Source organism: Juglans microcarpa x Juglans regia, chromosome 8S, assembly GCF_004785595.1.
Source record: "Juglans microcarpa x Juglans regia isolate MS1-56 chromosome 8S, Jm3101_v1.0, whole genome shotgun sequence".
Classification (NCBI taxonomy): Eukaryota; Viridiplantae; Streptophyta; class Magnoliopsida; order Fagales; family Juglandaceae; genus Juglans; species Juglans microcarpa x Juglans regia.
Window position 1 is genome coordinate 915,175 of NC_054609.1, and position 19,367 is coordinate 934,541.

Sequence of the window (19,367 nt, forward strand, 5' to 3'; positions counted from 1 at the left end):
TCTGCTTCTTCCACGTAGAATGATTCCAAAAAAGCCGGCCAGGACGGCCAACCTCCTTGCTACTCTCTCTCTCTCTCTCAGAGTATCCCCAGGTGTCATTCTTTTCTTTTTTCTCTCATTTTTCTTTTCCTTCATGATGTTATGTTTCTTCTATACTATCTTAAATTGTCAGCAACGGAGAGTACTACTACTACGCGGACTAGAACCTGAAAGGCATGGGCTGCGTTCAGGCCAAGGCTCCAGAGAGCTCAGAATCTAGAGGCTTAGGCAAGTTTAAACAAGAAAATGGCTACGTCGGAAGAGGTGGATTTGCGGATCATCGACGATCAACGGGTCAAAGGGACATGCATAGGGGCTCTGGAAAGGAGTACAATAGGGCCGAGTCCAGGAAGCAACATGTTTCTTATGGTAATAAAAATGGGGGTGTAGGAGATGTTGGAGGAGAAGGGAAGTTAATTGGTAGAGAAAGAGACGGAGATGGTGGTGGTAATGGTGGAAGTATGTCACAGAGAATATCGTGGTTGAAGCCAATCGAAGAGATTGAGTTGGTGGATGGATGGCCAAAATGGCTCACTGATAATATTCCAAGACAGGTTCTGACTGGTTTTGTTCCAAGGAGTGCCGACTCCTATGTTATGCTTACTAAGGTATGTGTGCATGTGCATGTGCATGTGTTCGATTTCAGTATTATTTTCTGTTGTTCCAAACGCACATGGTTAGACTGATTGCTGGTATACATTAATATGAATGGTCTCTTTGCTAAAAATCATGAGTAATGGTGCAATATGAACTGAAGTATATATTTTATTCTTGGTTACTGATAATAGGGTTCCCTGTCTGTGTTAAATCTCTAGTTGTTGTTGTTAATTCAAAGAATTTGAAAGGTCGGATATGCATTTTAGTTCTAGACAGTCTATTGTGTCCTCAGAAATTTCTCTGTACCGAGAAGTGGCCCTGTCTGAATGATGAATGAATCATTGGAAGCAAAAAGAAAGAAACTACACCTCATTTTCAAAAGCAAACGATCTTAAGTTTGGTTTTCTCTTCTCTTCCTTCATATCCATCGCAACCAAACTGCAGAAAAACTGTTTGGTTTAACTTGCCTCGGAAGAAGGGTTGATTTTTCGCAAATTTTTGGTATTACAGGTGGGACAGGGAACTTACAGCAATGTGTATAAAGCTCGAGATAGAGACACCAACAAGATTGTTGCTCTAAAGAAAGTCCGTTTTGACACGTCTGAACCTGAGAGTGTTAAATTCATGGCGCGAGAGATAATGATATTGCAGCAGCTCGATCACCCCAACATAATAAAACTAGAAGGATTGGCTACTTCAAGACTGCTATACAGTCTGTATCTGGTTTTCGATTTCATGCAGACGGATTTGGCAACAATCATCTCTCGTCCTGAAGGAAAGCTTACTGAAGCGCAGGTCAAATGCTATATGCATCAACTGCTCTCAGGGCTGCAGCACTGCCACGATAAGGGAATTTTGCATCGAGACATAAAGGGAGCAAATTTATTGATAGATAAAAATGGGATGCTAAAGATTGCAGATTTTGGGCTTGCAAATTATTACACTCGAAATCGTCGTCTTACAAACCGAGTTGTGACACTTTGGTACAGAGCCCCTGAGCTGTTATTAGGAGCTACTGATTATGGTGTTGGTATTGATCTTTGGAGTGCTGGATGCCTCTTTGCAGAAATGTTTTCTGGGAGCCCAATAATGCCGGCTAGAACAGAGGTAATATTCCAGTCCAATCATAATCATGGGTTGCAGGTTTTTCAGATCATCATTTTTTCTGTGCATTTTAGGTTGAGCAACTTCACCGGATTTTCAAGCTATGTGGCACACCTTCAGATGAGTATTGGAAAAAGTTGAAACTATCTTCGAAATTCAGAATTCCACAGTTCAGACCTAGTCTTACAGAGACTTTCAGCGAGTTCCCTGCATCTTCTTTGGGTCTGTTGAACACTCTTCTTGCTCTGGACCCAGCATATAGGGGCTGTGCATCCTTGGCTCTCCAAAATGAAGTAAGTACTAAGCACAAGATTTCTGCTATATATAAACTTGTTAAAAGTAAATATGTTTAACTGGGCCCTTTTCAATGCTTAATGATTTTAATTTTCTTCTTTTTGTGACAATTAACATGCTTGGCAAATAAGAGTTCTACAAAAAGACTCTTATTTAAACTTACATAACATGACCCTGTCTTGCATGGTTTCACTTTATTGTCAAAATTTTACTGAAGTTTTTAATATTGAGGATCCCAAAAGACCATATACTAGATTGCAGAGCAGAGTTCATTTTTACTGGAAATGTCAAGCTAATTAAGAAGACCATTCTGACTGGAAGTACATTCTACTTTTGCAGTTCTTTTACACAAGTCCATTGGCATGCGCCCTTTCAGATCTGCCTGTAATCCACAGCAAAGATGATGAACTGAAGGAAGCCAATGAAGAGAGAAAGTGAGTGCCTTTCCTACTTACCAAACAAAGTGCCTTTTCTCTCATGTAACAAAATTTTCTAACAGCACAGTAGTAGTTTTCTCAAAATAAACTTTTATGTATTTGAATAAACAGTGTCGGTGTTCTCAAATTGTCGAGCTTTGCTTCTCATCACACCACACACCACACTTATTTTTATTTATGTTAATTTATTTTAATTTTTTTTGGTTTTATTCCTTCTAAACTATAGAGTTCTTCTACTCATCATCCATATATCACACATTTGGTATGGAGAAAAAAATAAAAAATAAAAAAATCATGTGTAGTGTGTGGTGTGAGGATAATGAGTAGAATTTTTCTTTGATAGAAGAAAGGATCGGATGCATGGATGTTGCTGTTTTTTAATCAAGAGAACTTCCCTGTATAACCCTTATCCACCCTTTTTGTATCAAAACTTGAATGTTTGACAGTTAGAACTAAATTTTTGTCGTTTTATATGATGTTAAACTTCTAGGACATGTTTGATATGGATTTTCAGGAATGCATGAACCCACACACACTCATTGATGATCCTTCTATGAACACAAATTCAATGACACTGATTTGAGATATCTAGATGGAAAAGCACACAAAATCTGTGAATCTTGGGCCATGAAAGTATTCAGGCGGACCTAACTACATTGCAATAGCTATTTTATAATTATGGTAACGTTGCCAATTAAATTTCAAAATCAACTTGGCATTTGAATCAGTTGCATGCTGGCACCAGGCACCCTGTCCTCATGAAAGTTTATGCTTCTTCCCCTTGTAATAACTGCAACCTATTAATCAGCACTTTCTATTGCTTTCATGTAGCTTTATCATGCTGTACTTCTAAATTCTCCATAAACATAAACCAGTGCAGGCTTTAGTGATCAGAATTGAAATCCAATTGCTTATTTTTTCAGGTACAGGAATTCTCGAATGAAACATCAGTCCAGGACAGTTCGTGAGCGCAGGAGAAAAGATCTAGCCAATGACAAGCCTAAGGAAGATAAAGAATATCCTCCGAAGGTAAAAAAATAAGCCTTGAAACCAACACACACACACACACACACACATACACACCTACTAATGAAGAAAAGGAAGAGTTATCATATGTCAGCTCACATGAGGGTGGGAGCTACACCTATATCCAAAACTAGTCTAAAGATGGAAAAAAACGATACACCCTTCCACACTGTCAACAGCACCTAGGAACATTCTGCTTGATGCTCATTTGAATATCCTTTCACTTCTCCAGCACATCCCAAAGGAAGAAAAACATCCTAAGCTTAGAATGCTCAAACTGTAAGAAAAACATCCTAATATGTATTCTGTTGTTTATACAAACACCTAAAAATCAAAACATAAATAATGAGAGCCAACAAAATAATGAAAGTCAAGATGTCTGCAAGCTGTTCTCCAGTCTTCGCGTAAGGTTTACAGATAATGCCTTCAGGCAGTTCCTCCTTACTAAAGTGTGTGCCTATTTCAATATTTTTTGTTCGATCATGCTGGACCAGATGGTGTGCAAATCCAATAACAGCCACTTAATCAAGATCTATCAAAGTAAACGAAAAAAAAAACGCATTCTGTCAACACCTAATCCACAAGAGCGAGCAACTAAATTTTGTGAGGATAGGCACACGGTGCAAAGGTGAACTTTAGTGTTTTTTAAGCCAGCAAACTTTTTCTTAGTGCGGTTCTTTTTTGTTTTTGAAAGGGAATGAGACGTGGGTGGTGGATCAAGGATGTTTGTTGGTACCACACAACAATCGAGTGGAAAGATAACACATCTCACAAATCATATTTAATGCATATATTCCAAGTGTGCACTATGTTTCAACAGTGGCTCATCTAGTATTTATCAACGAAAGGGACACGAAAACAATCAAGGGGGCCATCTCTAGATTTTGGAGAAAAAGATAGATCAAACCCCATCTCCCCTTCCCTTTGCCACTGCTTTTGTACAATGCTATTATGCATGAATCATTGTTGATTTAAGGTTGCAATTGCAATGACTTAAATATGTTAGAATTAATGTGTCATGTCTAAAATCTGTTGTTCCAGGAGCAGGAGAAGATTGCAGAGCCAGATGTACAGTTCCAAGAGCCGGATAGCACTACCAGCAGTGCTTCCTCTGGTGTAAAGCCAGCAAGCCGTACAGAGAGCCCAACTTTAACTACAAGTAGTACCTCGTCTGGTGTAAAGCTCTCCAGCCAAACAGCGAGCCCATATTTCTCGCTCTCCCCAGATGTTTCTTTCAATCCAAGAATGTTACTGAATACACATCATGAGGTTCATCCCAATTCTAGCAAGAACACCAGGAACCTGCCTCCACTGCCCACCTCTGCAGTGAAAGACAATGACATGTTCAGGTTTAAGCGTGTCCATAGGTCTGCATCCACAAGAGATTTCAGAAAAACAGGTCTAGGAAATCATTTTGATCATGTCTATGCAATTGATGATTAGGTCACTTGAGTGACTATAAATAGTTCAGACAAGTATTTTTTCTTAAGTTATTACAGACTATCTGTGAGTTTCATAACCATTTTTGTTTTCTTCTTTCTGGGCCAAAACGAATAAACATATGTTGTTAGTCAGAAGATATTATGCTACAAGTGGTCACCTGTTTTTGGTGATATTGTAGATTCAGACGTGACAATGTTCTGCTTTTTTGTTTAATATGACATGCACAAGATCAATGACCTTCCCTTACCACCTGGCTAAAAAATATCAATTACCATCCTGCTTAAACTAGTGCCTTGCTTAGAAAGTAAAAAAAAAATCTGCTCCTTGCCGTTTTATCCCAATCAACCATGTCGGTGCAATTTAATTGAGATTTAACTCATGATAGGCTTGAGTCCAACAGACAGCAAAATCAAAATATATAGGAGTGAGGCCGAATTACTATTGTACTTCGTTATTACTGTTTTCCCCCTAGATATCAACATCATCATCAAGACATTTATGATCATGTCTTGAGTTTCCGTATGAATAAACATAATCCAGGTCTGTCAAAGCTTAGGCTAAAGTACTTGTGTGTTGCCAAATCTGAACCCAAAGTATACCCAAATCCAGGAGACGATGAGTTTTGGTTTGCCCCCCTGGCCTTTGCCCAGGCTTGAAAAAATTTGCAGGAATGAAACTCCTTATCTCATCACCCTTTAATTTCTGTCTTCATGATTAGATTGTGATCTTCCTTATAATTTAATAGCTCCAACTTCTGTCAGCTCCATGATCATATATATATATATATATATATATATATAGATAAGATCATCGTGGCTTGATGACATGAATTAGGCGTGTGATCACGACCCAATTAAATTGATTGACCTCCATATTAATTCAATTTTTGTGTCCATCACTTTTGCATATATACATAGAACAGTGAACAGAAAACGGTTAAAACTAGTTTTGAAAAGAAAAAACTCTGAAGGATCGTTAATAAAATCGTTCTAATTTTTGGTTTTTTTTATTCCTAATCATATATAAGAGAAAAAGGAAAAGAACGAAATTAAAACACAACTAATATATTTCACCAAAAACCATATTACACCCCAATACCGTACTCTCGTACTCATGTGATGCATGGCATTCATTTTTCGACACAAAGGGACGTTTCACACTTGTAATATGATCAAACATCATGCCACTTTTGAAATGATGTTTTTCAATGAGGGAATAATTCCTCTCAAGATGTCTTCCTTTTTTCTCCACTCTTTTGAAGAAAATTTCCCTCGATCACCAAATATCAAACAAGACCACGAAACAAAATATACAGAGAATGAGAAGTGAGACCTCAGAGAGAGAAGAAAGAGAGAGAGAGAGGTTACAGATCAGAGTACTCTAAATTACATGACTGATCATCACACACCATAACGTATATCGCTTAGCTTGCCTTTGATCCACTTGAGGCTGTTCCTTACATTAGACTTAAGCCTACCTTCCAAGGTGAAGACGTTATAAGAAGCAATTCTCCTTTTCCTCTTCAGCTCTGGATCACTCGAGACAGCGAAGCCGTTTCCCTTTTCACACGGCCCATTAAAGTTGTAGGAGTTTGCTTGTTCCCGATCCTGGAACCCAAATTCCCCGGAATATGACGAGGAGTATTCTGGGAATGACCTGCTCTTTTCCATGGCCATAAACTAACTCAATTTGCTAGGAAAATGTATTCTCTGTGTTATATATATATATAGGGTCGTCGACTCGTCGGTCGAGACTCGAGAAGTATCAGAAATGCTAGCTAGAGAAAGGGTTGTGATCAGCGTCATTAATGATTCGGTGTGGTGGTGGTCCATGTGTGATGTTGGAAGGAAGGCTGCTTTAGGGTTTTTGTGACTGTTGGGAATCATGAGGGCCAGTGGGTGTGGGGTATAGATGCCATTAATTAGCTTAATTAGCAAAAATGAGTTCACAAGGTTGAGAGTGATCGATGGTGGTGGGGATCATCCACTTTAAGAAGGTTTAGTTTGGCCAATTTGGGGGGATGCGCTTGAATTCCTTTTTGCATGGGGGGATAAGAATATATATATATATATATATATATATATATATATATATATACACACATATATATATATTGCTGTGTCAATTTATAGGAACAGTAGAAATAAGCTAATTACCTAATCTTTATGAAAAGCAATATGGAGTCATGATCTCCCCACTTTATGCCCTACTTTTGCTGGCTTGGTGCTCTGTGGGGCCTTCCTGTTTCATGCATGCATTAGGGCATTATCATGTTCACTCTACTTTCTTGCATATATCTCTCTGGTTATTCTTAATGCAGAATATATATATTTTTTGTGGTGGGGATAATCTCGTGCAAGTTTCTGTTAGGAACAAGCACGAACTTTAGTAATTGTGGTATATCTATGAAATGTGCTCCCTAAACTTCATGAGGATCCTCTTCGTATGCAAGTCCCACCATTGTCTACATATGATTGCGCGCTTAGACTCAATGTAGAGTACTGTAAATGATCCGTTAAGATATAAAATAAATAACAGAATCTAACTCTTACCATCAGTTTAAACTTTTGAAATAAGTAGTGATTTCATATAATTTAGAGATCTATAATCGACTTAATAAAAGGAAAACTACTATATATGTAGGCTGACATCTCTGTATATCGATCGGTTTTTACCTCTTATATTGAAAAAACCACTCGATATTAATTTATGCTAGTGGCCTCTTCCTTTATTGGAAGCTGTGATAATCAAGTTCAATCATTTCTTGTAAAAGTATGGACTAAGATAGTAGGTGATCACATGTTATTGTGCTTTGAATGTCTTAGTGGGTTTCTTATTTCTTTTCAAATGCTGCCTAACAACAATATCATTACACGTACGTACAAGACACAATGGTTAAAATAAAAGTAAAAGAATTACATTGGACCACATTATAATATAGTACTCCAGCCAGGGATTGTCTAAAATGACGGTCTGTATGGAATCCAAATTATAGTGGTCTATAGAGCAGCATTTTAAAGCAACAACCGAAAGAGAGGCATTGTAGTTGTCTGTTTGGATGATTTTAATAGATCTAGCTTTCTCACTTCGATCCAATTCCAAATTGTTGTTAAGAGAAAGCGAGAACGCAATTGGATATATAGATATGAATGGACCAAACTGGATTTTGACAATAAACCGGAGAGACACCCGTGCATGGTAGTAATGTGTGTAGGGTTCATGTGTCGGAGGTGGAGGGGCTAGGATGGATAGATTCGGCAGAGCCATGACCAAGGAGTAAGCTATATATAGCGGTGTGTGTGATAGTAGATATGAGTAATGTTACGTACAAGTTTCAAATAAATAAGCCTAGCTCACACATTCAAGTTTTTTGTAAAAAAAGTAGACTCCACTAAAAAATATTAAGTTTTTTTTATATACTTTTTAAGGTGGGCCCACTATTTTACAGAGAGATTGCACGAACCTTGTCTATTTAGAAGTTGCACAAAACATTTCTCAAACATATAGAGCATAGATTAGAGGCAACAACGTGGGGGACTCTCAAGTCATGGCTTGGTACTGATGTGTGGGACTCATCATGTATATATGGCTTGGTTGGTGCATGCATGAATCTCGCAAGCTCAACTTAAAATATTAAAGATCTATGTGGAAATTAGGTCAATCTGAACACAACCCGCTATATATATTTGCTTTGTGGACATTATATTCTCAAACACGTTATTGGGTTTCAGATTCAATGCTTCATGCGTTGATTCAAAAGGCTGATTAATTTTGTACCAATTATTGCTGACATTGTCAACAATTAATATTCATGCACCATGTACCAGCACCTTCAAGTTCAAGATTTTCCAATTTTTGTTACATTTTTTTATGGAAATTCATGTTCTTAATTAAACTTAATCATATAAAAAGTGAAATGATCAGATATAAATAATAAAAAAAAAAATTGAAGAAAGAAATGGAGAAATATAAAGATCATTAAGTAGTATTCATTTGCAATATCGGCCACTTTGGATATACCTGATCAAAAATAAATGAATCATGCAGTGAGATTAGGCGCCCTAGCTAGTCATATTCCCTGTCTTAAGAGTTTTGTTTGAATTTCAAGATCTAAAAGTAGTAGTAGAAAGAAAAGATAACTGAATTGATGAAATAGATCATCCATCACCCTACATACAGTATTAATAGCGAGTTAGCTACGTTCAACTACTTTGTTGCTTACTTCCGTTAATTATGATAGTGAGAGCATGGCCACCGGCCTGGAGTTGTTCATGCATGATAGCGTTCAATGGGGCTTATATTGTAGACTGGAATCCGACATGTTGGGTCCAAATCATTAATCTAGCTATATAAAACCTAGCATGCATGCGTTTATTATAAACTTAATATTTAGGGTAAATAATTAAAGATTTAATAATTTCGTGGTCCCAAACAAAATCTTTTGAGAAACATAAAATCATACTTAACAACCAACATGCTGCCAGCTGCGGCCTTCATGTTCATCATATCTAAATTATCAGTACTTTGATGTTGCTAATGTTGTTTTGGCATGCATGCATGTCCCTAAAGTTTTGTCCAAGTTAATGATCTTAACTTACATGAAGATTTTTAATAGAGAGAGAGAGAGAGAGAGAAAGAGAGAGAGAGAGAGAGCCATTGATCCCAATTGTAGCTAATTATAGTTTTGACATAATTGCGGGGTACCCCATTGAAAGGGTCGATCCGATTTCCTTGCAAGGATCGAGCTAGGTAGGAAGTTCTCGTCAACATGATCTCACGGGGACATGCATGCGGCCATGCAGGGTGATGGTCACAGTCATATATGTATGCATACTTCGAAGCCAAATATCTGAAAACATGTCTGGAATCTCGGCTCCCCAGTCCCAACATGTCTCAGTACAATCCAATCTTGTACAACCAATCACTTGTTGGATTATTCAAGCTCTGCGCTCTACAGTGATTAATGAGTTTGAGTTCCTGATCGCCATCCAAAAAATATTATCAAATTGAACATCTCTCTCTCTCTCTCTCTCTCTCTCTCTCTCTCTCTCTCTCTCTCTCACACACACACACACACACTCACACACACACATTTGCAATTGATTATTACAGCTTGCAAATAAGTTTTTCTTGGCTTCATGTCGTGGCCACTTCGATCTCAGCCATTCAGAACTATACAGATTGATCTCTATAAATAATATATAGCCCATGTACATGACTCCTCATGAAATAAATAAACAAATAAAAATTCATATTTCAACTTTTTCATGCAATGCAATGAATTAATCCTAGCTAGCTTATATATGATGTACTAGGAAAAGAATCACCTCCTTTAAATAAATTAAAAGAAAAAGATTTAAGGAAGAAATTAATCAGTTCGAAATACGATCGACAACCCGAGAGGATTTTGGTACGTACGTTACTAGCTAGACCTAGGCTAGCTATTTGATCATCGAGGTACGTAGCCAATAATATTGTCAATACATGTTCAAGAATTCTATATATTCTTACGTACTCATCTTGAATCTTTTGGTGCAATTATATAAACTTGAGTTATATATTAAGAGATCACTTTTTTCTCTATTTTCTAGCGGATTCAGATTTTCTATAGGGTTTAATATTGTTGTAGCTTATATATAAATATATATATATATATTAATTAGTACCACGCGGGCCAGATAAATAGTACTTATAATGGTGAGTATCAAGACGATCATGATCTGCCTAGCTAGCTTATATATGTCTGTCCTTCTACATATCTATACAAACAAGAACTTTGGGGAGAATTGGTAAGAACTTAAATCCAAGTTCATTATGCTGAAAGACTTTCGATCGATCATGAATACCCATTATAAATTATATAGGAAATGAAACATATTAATTATACTTTGTAGCAATAACACTTCTCTTTCTCTTTTTCTCTTTTTTGTTTCTGTTCTCTCTCGTCATTGAAGGCTCTCTACTCATGAAGGGTGATTTTTGCATGAGTCATTAACACATAAAATCAAGATCCATATCTATAATATAGAAGATCAGGTCCCTATATATATATATATATATATATGATCTGTTTCTTCAATCCGATCCATGAATATTTAAGGTACTCTCTCTCTCTCTCTCTCTCTCTCTCTCTCTATATATATATATAGATAGATATATGGCCTTGCTATGGAAAGATTTTCGTTGTAGTAATTATATTAATTGTATTTTTATTATTACTTTTTGTGTTTAAGTAATTAGGATTAAAAATGACTTAAGACTTGGCATTTCCCATCACCTTAACCTAAAGTACCTCTAGCTAGCTCATCAATTCAACTATGGGGTCATGATTAATTGGATAAATTATTTGGAAAATAAGTCTGACTATGGTGTTGAGTGAATTATTAACTTTTGTGAATCACCAAGACTTTGCGCTTGCAATTGCCATATGGGCAAGAGCCCATGCAGGGACAGAGTTAACTGTCTACTCCCACAAATTTTTGCATCAAATATCTTCTTTTTTTTCTTCTCAGCAATAATTTGTCTAAACTAATAAAAACAAGGCTCACATTAGTATATGGGTAGGACATAAACAAACATACAAATTACAATATATTAATTATAAGAAAATAAGTACTGTGATCAATACATATAGAGTAATGCTAGATACAATCTAGTGTGTAAGTTTCACGCACTGATCTCTTTGAAAAAAAAGTGAGATCTACTATTAAAAAAATAATTTTTTATCATGTGGATTAGATTTATTTATTTTTTTAAAGAGAGTGCATGAAATTGCATACTATAAACCTGTAAATATCATTTTTCACACATATATAGGAGAAGTACTACTAGTGCTATTTGAAAACTTTTACACCACACACTATTTATATGATATAATTTGATTTATAAAATTTAAATTTTAAAATTTATCACTTAAATTATTATATCATGTGAATGATGTGTGTTATAAAAGCTTTCAAATATAATTATTTATATATATATATATATAGTCATGTCTAATTAATATTCAATACGTACATCAAGTGTTTTTAAAAGGGTCGAAGCCACAATGAAAATATCTCTCGATATTCTTCGCATGATCAAGTGTTTTTAAGCGTCGTACGGGAAATATTTACAAGCTTAATTAGTCTGCAAATCAACAACAAATAAAATTTAAGTATGGCTTTAGACAGCTTGCGAGGAATTTATGGATGCCTCGAAACATATTATTAAATGTTAGACGACGACGTTGCATACCGCGTTCCGCATCCACGTTTATGCCACAAACCCCGGTACGGTTCTCACTGTTTCACCCTGCAACTAGGCTTACGTATACTGTATGGGAAAAGCTTCTATGCCCTCCAGGTTTGATCGCTCAAACTGACTTCTGGTCTTTTTTTTATTTTTTTATTTTTGACTTAGTAGTTAAGAAAATAATTTTAAATATATTGATATATTTTTTAATTTTTAAAAAATATTTAAATATATTAAAAAATATTAAAAAAAATGATTGAGCAGCACGTTCAATTGTAAACGCTGGGCGGTATAGTAGCCTTATCCATACTAGAAACAGTTTATTATTCTTTTATATTATTTTTTATTGTTATTTATAGATTATCTAAGATCGTCTCAACATCGATCTAAATTACATAGCCTAAATTGCGAGGAAAAGTCATAGCAACTAAATTAATTAGGAGATGCAAAGTAAGACAAGTGGAAGAAAGTCTTTGTCCGTCTGATTTACAATAATATTATCCGTTGGAGAGAAAAGATTAAGTAAGTTTTATAATATTTGTATGTCTCTTATTTAAAGTTGTTAAATTGATATAAGAATTAGATAGGAATACCACATTTTTCCAACATTGTTGAAAATTGATCAGACCTACATATATATATATAGCCCACGCCCGCCCTCTACTTGCATTTACCACTGAGCTGCATGCGTCAATTACTATATTATTAGGTTAGGAATGGGTCAATTTTCTTGCGTATTTAAGAGCAAAATGTCAAGTACTACTATTTATATATTTTATTTTTTTAATGGTTAAAAAGTAACGATTACTAAATTTATATTTTTTTTAATTTTTTCTTAATGATTGAGAATGTTTTAAAAATACTTTTTTTAAAAAAAAAAAGAAAAAAACTATTTATACTCATGTGTATATTTGGAGTTCACATTTTGTATGCATCATAACATTATCCTTTTGTAAAAGAGTAAATATTTTATTTATAAAAGAATTACATAAAAATCAAACTGATATGATTTGATGATAATTTATCAAATTATAAAATTATTTTTATTATAAAATAAATTTAACAAATAATATAAAATTATATTAATTTATTATATTATTTTTTTATAATTTTTTTTTTTTACTGTAACACTATATTTGTATGATCGTGCAACAGAAACATATGCAGTCTGTTGCAAGTAAAGGGCTCGTGTCCACCAGTGAGCCATACCTAACTCACCTGATCAGATTTCATTAATTAGTCAAGACACTGTTTTTCAAACATAAAAATAATTAGTATTTTAAGACAATTCAATGTCTTTGGTTGTTATTTGATGACTTACAGGATAGTTCAATGCCGTGGCAGGTATAGACCAGCCAGTAATTAATGTAGGTCACGACATCTTTAAAGACCAGTGAATGATAAAATAATGCCCATTTACTTAGAAAAACAACGATGGCTAATAAAGAAATACGACTTTTTAAACACGTTCTATGTGAAGGACTACCTTTAACATTAATTGAGCATATAATTTATTCAGTATATAAAATTGATAAGTGATAACTTTAATAAATATTATTTTGAAAAACTAAATTAATAAAGTAATACTAAATTTAAGTTTTACCATGTGTAAGTTCTGCACACTTATTTTTTCAGAGAGTCGAATCCATATTTTTTTTCATGTACGTTTTTTATTTATTTATTTTTTTAAAAAAAAAACAGTCTAGAATTTACACCCGTAAAACTATGAGTATCATTTTTAAATTAAAATTAAAAATAAAATTAAGAATAATGCTACATATATTCGTGAAATGCACAAGTACTATACAGTTATTTGAAAAAGAGTGAGATCTACTATTAAAAATTTAATTTTCTTTTATGTGAATCCTATATTTATTCATTTTTTTAAAAGTAATTGCGCGTTATTTTTACACTCACAACTACAACTATCATTAAATATTTAGCATATATATTCTAGTGTACTTTAAAATATCAGTCAACATGTATTATAAGTGAGATCATGATTATAACTATTATAAAGAAATACTTTAGTTACAAAAAAATTTATCAAAATAAACTTCCTAATTGACGTGTTTTGAAGGGTTACGTTAAATTATAAAATTACTTTTATTTTAAAATAAATATAACGGATAAGATCATCAACTTATAAATTATTTACTTTTATTAAATCTCCCTATAATTTTATCACATGTAACATATAGTTCTATCTAATGAAGAAATAATATAAAACTTGACATTCAACCCACTTTCATCATTCATATATATTCATTCATTTCTATCTTCCTCCATCCATCCAACATGGAATTTAAAAGTGTTTTCATTTTGGCATCAAGCTAAGCAATATGAGACCAATTCAACGAGCCATTAATTATTAATGTGTTTTGTCTCTCCATATTAATTGCTTTTAGGTATAATTTATTGCAATCTCCTCCCCATGATCCACCGCCTGCATTTGTTAATTTAATAAATTATATTTTATCCACAATAATAATAATAATAAACTAATATATATATGATTTAGACACTAATATAGGATCTTACTTTGATCTAATCCAACCGACAGAATTATCCTCAAATTTGTCAAAGAAAAACAGTCTTATTAACATTAGATCACAAGCAGTGTACTGATCCCTTGAAACCCTGAAATACAAAAGCTCGACAAAAAAGAAAATAGAAATACATAAACCAAGTTAAGAAATGGAAACAGGCAAACAACCCTACAACTCATAATGAGCAGCTGCCTCCTCTTCTTCTTCTTCCACCAAAGTTTTCAGTTTTACATTATCAGAGTTCCTCACGGAGCAATTTGCACGAACTTCTCCTTTCGTGCCAGTCAACACGCTAAGTTGCCCCATCTTGGTCATGAAATCAACAAACTTCTCAAAGAAGAGCTCCTCATCAACAGCAAAGCTAGTGACAATGTCCCTTGTCCTTTTATCAGTGTACAAATCTTGGTCTGAGGTGAACAAGCCTTGGCGATTCATGAGATCAACATAGTACTTATTATCAAACTTGTTGGGGGACCGGATATCCAAAACTGTGGAGCCATTGGAATCCAATGTGGGACATATTTCCTTGAGGTCTTTGGCGAAGGTCTTGTCCATGGTAGAGTCTTGAGTCGGGTAGAGGCGACCAGTGAAGCCGGCACAGTGACCGACGCCGATGGTGTGACCACCGGAGAGGGCTACGATATCGGTGGCGTCAAAGTTTTTGGAGGACAGGTTGGCAAGAAGGTCACTGGTGGTGCTTGTAGGTGGGGGGAGGTTGGCCAATGTTACTTCCTGTGTTGCAAAGTTTAGTCCGTCCCGCCTTCCAAGTGGCACGGCATAATCGGGGCCTCCTGACTGCAGGGAGTAAGAGGTTCAGCATAAGTTACATGAAATATTTTCCAAGGCAATACCTACTAATGCATGTTTATGAAAAAAAATATAGTTTCTCTAATTGATTTCCAAGCTTCATTGCAGAACTGCAAATAATTTCATCTAGTTGCTGGTCCAACAGAAGATACAAATCTCAAATCTCGCAGAGAAATAAACAAATAAAATAAATTTTATTTTTATGTCAATTTTTATAGCTAATTTAGTTGTTGCTTCAATTATGGAATTACTGACTTTTATTAGATTAAAAAAAATAATGAGATACTATAAAAATAAATCTCCTTATTGACATAGTTTTATATTAGATATATTTTATAATAAAATTAATTTTTTAATTTAATATATCATATTAAATAATTGGTTAGTTTATTTTTATGATATTTTTTGTATTAAATTATTTTTTAAAGAGATTCGTTCCAATCACAAAGAGATTATATAAAAATATATTTAAAAATTGATGTGACTTCCTGAGATGAGTTAAATGTATTTTATAATAAAAATAATTTTACAATACGACGGACTACATTAAAGGTTATAAATTTAATTTTATATGATTCTTTTGTTGATAAAGTATTTCTATTTATAAATTTATTTTTATATGATTCTTTTATTTCTTTTATTCTTAAATATTTCTCTTTCTTCAATTAAAAAATTAAAAAAAACAGGAAAAAAAAAAAGAAAAAAAAAAGAGGAGGGAGAAGAAAAAGAAGAAGATGGAGAGGAGAGTACGAAGAATATAAGTGACAAACTGGCGTTTGGTGGTGAATTAGCTGTCTAGATTCTATGCAGTGCGACAAAAAAGTAAAGAGGATGTACTAAAGGACCAAAGGTAAGCAGTAAGCACCAGAAAAACAGCATCACGCGCAGCAAGAGCAGTGATGTCCGCGCAAGAAACGACCCTTCCGCACTTGTCATGGACGAGGTCACGGAGATCACTGATGATCTCAAAAGCCTTAGCTCTCAAGGTGAGGTTTGGAGGCGCATCCTGCTCGCTCGGACCACTGGCTGATCCATCAAGCAACACAGAAGCATCACATCCCTGCATCGAAAGTGAGATGCAAAAATTTAAGGAATAAAACAGTTTAATATGGCTAAGAAATGCTCACAAAATGTTGTTTGCTACCGAAACATGCCATAAAAAACCCAAAAAAAAAGTTTTGGTTAAGGCTAATAAACTTTGTTTGATTAGCAAGTAAGTTTAGCCTGAGATGAAGTTGTCTTTTCTTGTATTAGAATGGCCCATGTGAAAAGGACAAGTCCAGACTTTTCTTCTCTATAGATACTGGAAGTCATGGAGAAGTCCTATTTCCTATTTGCAGACATGATCAAGGAACTAAAATTGAGAAGATCGATCAAGATTAGGGCTATTAGTAAGATAGAAAGCTTTTCATGGAGGAAAAGCAGTCACCCATTATTTTTTATGCTGTCAAAACACTTTTTCTACAGAGTTTTGCAATGATTTTTAAAGCGTTCAAGTGCATAATCTTCTGATGATGAGCTTAAGCTAGACTAGTTTTGTTACCTGAACAAAGCAGTCATGGAAATGGAGGCGCAGCAAGCCTGCAGCTTGGCCGATATCCTCCTTGAAAACCTTCTTGAGCTGCTTTCTGACGATGGATTCAAGCTTAGGGCATTTAGAGTCGTAGAATGACCATGAGAGCCCTTTCACTATAGGGACGGAGGATTTTACCTCTGCGGCAAAAGCATAGGAAACCAGTAAAAGAGAAGAAATCAAAAGCACAGAGGAAAAAGAAGTAAAACCAGCCATGGTGGGTTTTGATTGTGCAGAGAAAGAGCAAATGGGGGAGCTTTATATAAAAACCAGACAGCTTAGATGGTAAGCTTGCAGACGATTACAGTACAAGATATTTGAATAGTCTCACCTTGGACTTTTCAAGGGAATGGGAAGGGTACCTCAAAATGTCCAAAAAGCCATGGATTATTGTAACACTTTCACACTGCAAGTTTGCAACTTGGAATATAAAAAAGCGTGTGGAGTTCACAAGATTCGAAATCTTATCCGTTACTGTTAAGACTGGCAAAACATTAACAGCATAAAAAAAGCAGATAACATTTTTTTTTTCTATTTTCTACCAAATCTAATCAAATTTGGCAACCAAGAGAAAAATAGACGTTGTTAGTGGACAAGCGGCACACTCCTTTGTTTAGGAAATAGGGACACGAAAAATAAAATTTAAAAATATCATTATAATTTTTTTAAATTTTCATATTAAATATAATAAATAATTCAATTTTTTATAATTTTATAATAGTATTAATATTAAAAATAATATTTTTTTCAACTTTTTACTTTTATCTAAAATAATCTCATCTCATATCGAGTAATATTATATACTACACTCTCATTCTATTTTGATCATATTAAGTGATATGTGACACATTAATCACCATTAAATGATAAAGAAACATGTAATAAATAATTATTTAATAGTGATAAATATATCACATCATACTTAATGAGATGAAAGTGAGATGTTAATATATTGTATAGAATTTTCTTATTAGATATAATCTTATGATTTGTAAGTTTGCGCACTCTTTTTGAAAAAAAAAAATATGATTTATTAATAAAAAAACTAATTTTTTTTTCATGAGTATCAAATTTATATAATTTAAAAAAAAAATACGTGAGATTTTCGGACTATAAATATCCTTTCCCTATTTCCATATTTGTAATGCAGATTAACAATGAGATTAATCATGCTGAGTGATCTCTGCTTTCAGGTAATTGGCCGGCCCCATCAAATTTACTCCAATTTTATGGGCAAATATGCCAAATAAGATAACGCGTCACTGTACAATTAATGATCCACCATTTTTACTTTAAAAAGTGGTTGAGAACTGAGACACCTTCAAAACAACACCCTCTGCAGGTAACAAACATGCTAGCCAGTCGGATTTGTTTTTCTACTACTTTTTGTGAGATTTTGGGAGATTCTTTTATGCAATTTTTTTTTTTTTTTTTTGAAATACTTGTTAGAAAATTTTGAGTAACATATTAATTTATAGAATTTTGTAAAATTAACGGTGTATATTAGAATTGTGTTTGAAGTAATAAAATTTCTTAGATTTTTTAGATAGGCCATCGAAATATTTTTTAAAAAGGAAATTTTTGTGAGAGATTATTTTAGATTTTGTCACTAAAATCAAGATAATGTATTTTAATTATTTTAGAATAAAAATATTTAGAGCAAAAATAATAATTTCTCAATCCTCTTTCTTACATTGTGCCTTTCTTTAGTCTGATCTATGCGTCATTGGATAACCTTTTTCTTTTTATATGGATAACGTCATTGGATAACTTTTAAATTTGATGTCATCATACTTTCTTAAAATATACTTGCAATTAAAAAAAAAAAAAAACCCCATCAAATCTTAGTATTTAAATTAAATAGACAATGAAATCTATACATCGATTTAATAATAAAATACCTCATTACAATAAATATTTAAAAAAAATGATATCTACAATCATAAAATATATAAACGTCGTGTAATCTCTTTAAAAGAATAAATAAATATAAGATTTATATAAAAAAAATTTAATTGTTAATAATAAATCTTATTTTTTTAAAAAATAATTATACTTAATATTATTCTTTATAAAATAATAAATAAATAAATAAAAAGAGAGAGAGATTGATTATAGTATTGAATAATCTGAAGTCATAATTGCCTAAGCAAGACTCCAAATGACTAACTTTATAGGAGCAACTTTCTAGGGAACTTCCATGCTTTACAGTATTTTTTTATTTTTTTTTATTTATTTATTTTTTCATGGCACATGGATTCCTCC

The 19,367-nt window shown here is 33.7% G+C and overlaps 2 protein-coding genes across 2 annotated transcripts; one reads left to right on the forward strand and one right to left on the reverse strand.

Moving 5' to 3' along the window:
* Positions 1-72: 72 nt before the first annotated feature.
* On the forward strand, positions 73-5,256 carry LOC121244968 (probable serine/threonine-protein kinase At1g54610). The gene is made up of 6 exons (XM_041143226.1): positions 73-647; positions 1,147-1,743; positions 1,815-2,033; positions 2,374-2,468; positions 3,395-3,500; positions 4,539-5,256. Exons 1-6 carry the CDS (start codon positions 216-218, stop codon positions 4,938-4,940), a joined length of 1,851 nt encoding a protein of 616 aa, XP_040999160.1. The 5' UTR covers positions 73-215; the 3' UTR covers positions 4,941-5,256.
* Positions 5,257-14,749: 9,493 nt separating this feature from the next.
* LOC121244465 (peroxidase 12-like) lies at positions 14,750-17,499 on the reverse strand. Its single transcript, XM_041142542.1, has 3 exons — positions 17,073-17,499; positions 16,395-16,589; positions 14,750-15,517 (listed from the first exon to the last, which is right to left on the reverse strand). Exons 1-3 carry the CDS (start codon positions 17,316-17,318, stop codon positions 14,891-14,893), a joined length of 1,068 nt encoding a protein of 355 aa, XP_040998476.1. The 5' UTR covers positions 17,319-17,499; the 3' UTR covers positions 14,750-14,890.
* Between the last annotated feature and the right edge of the window lie 1,868 nt (positions 17,500-19,367).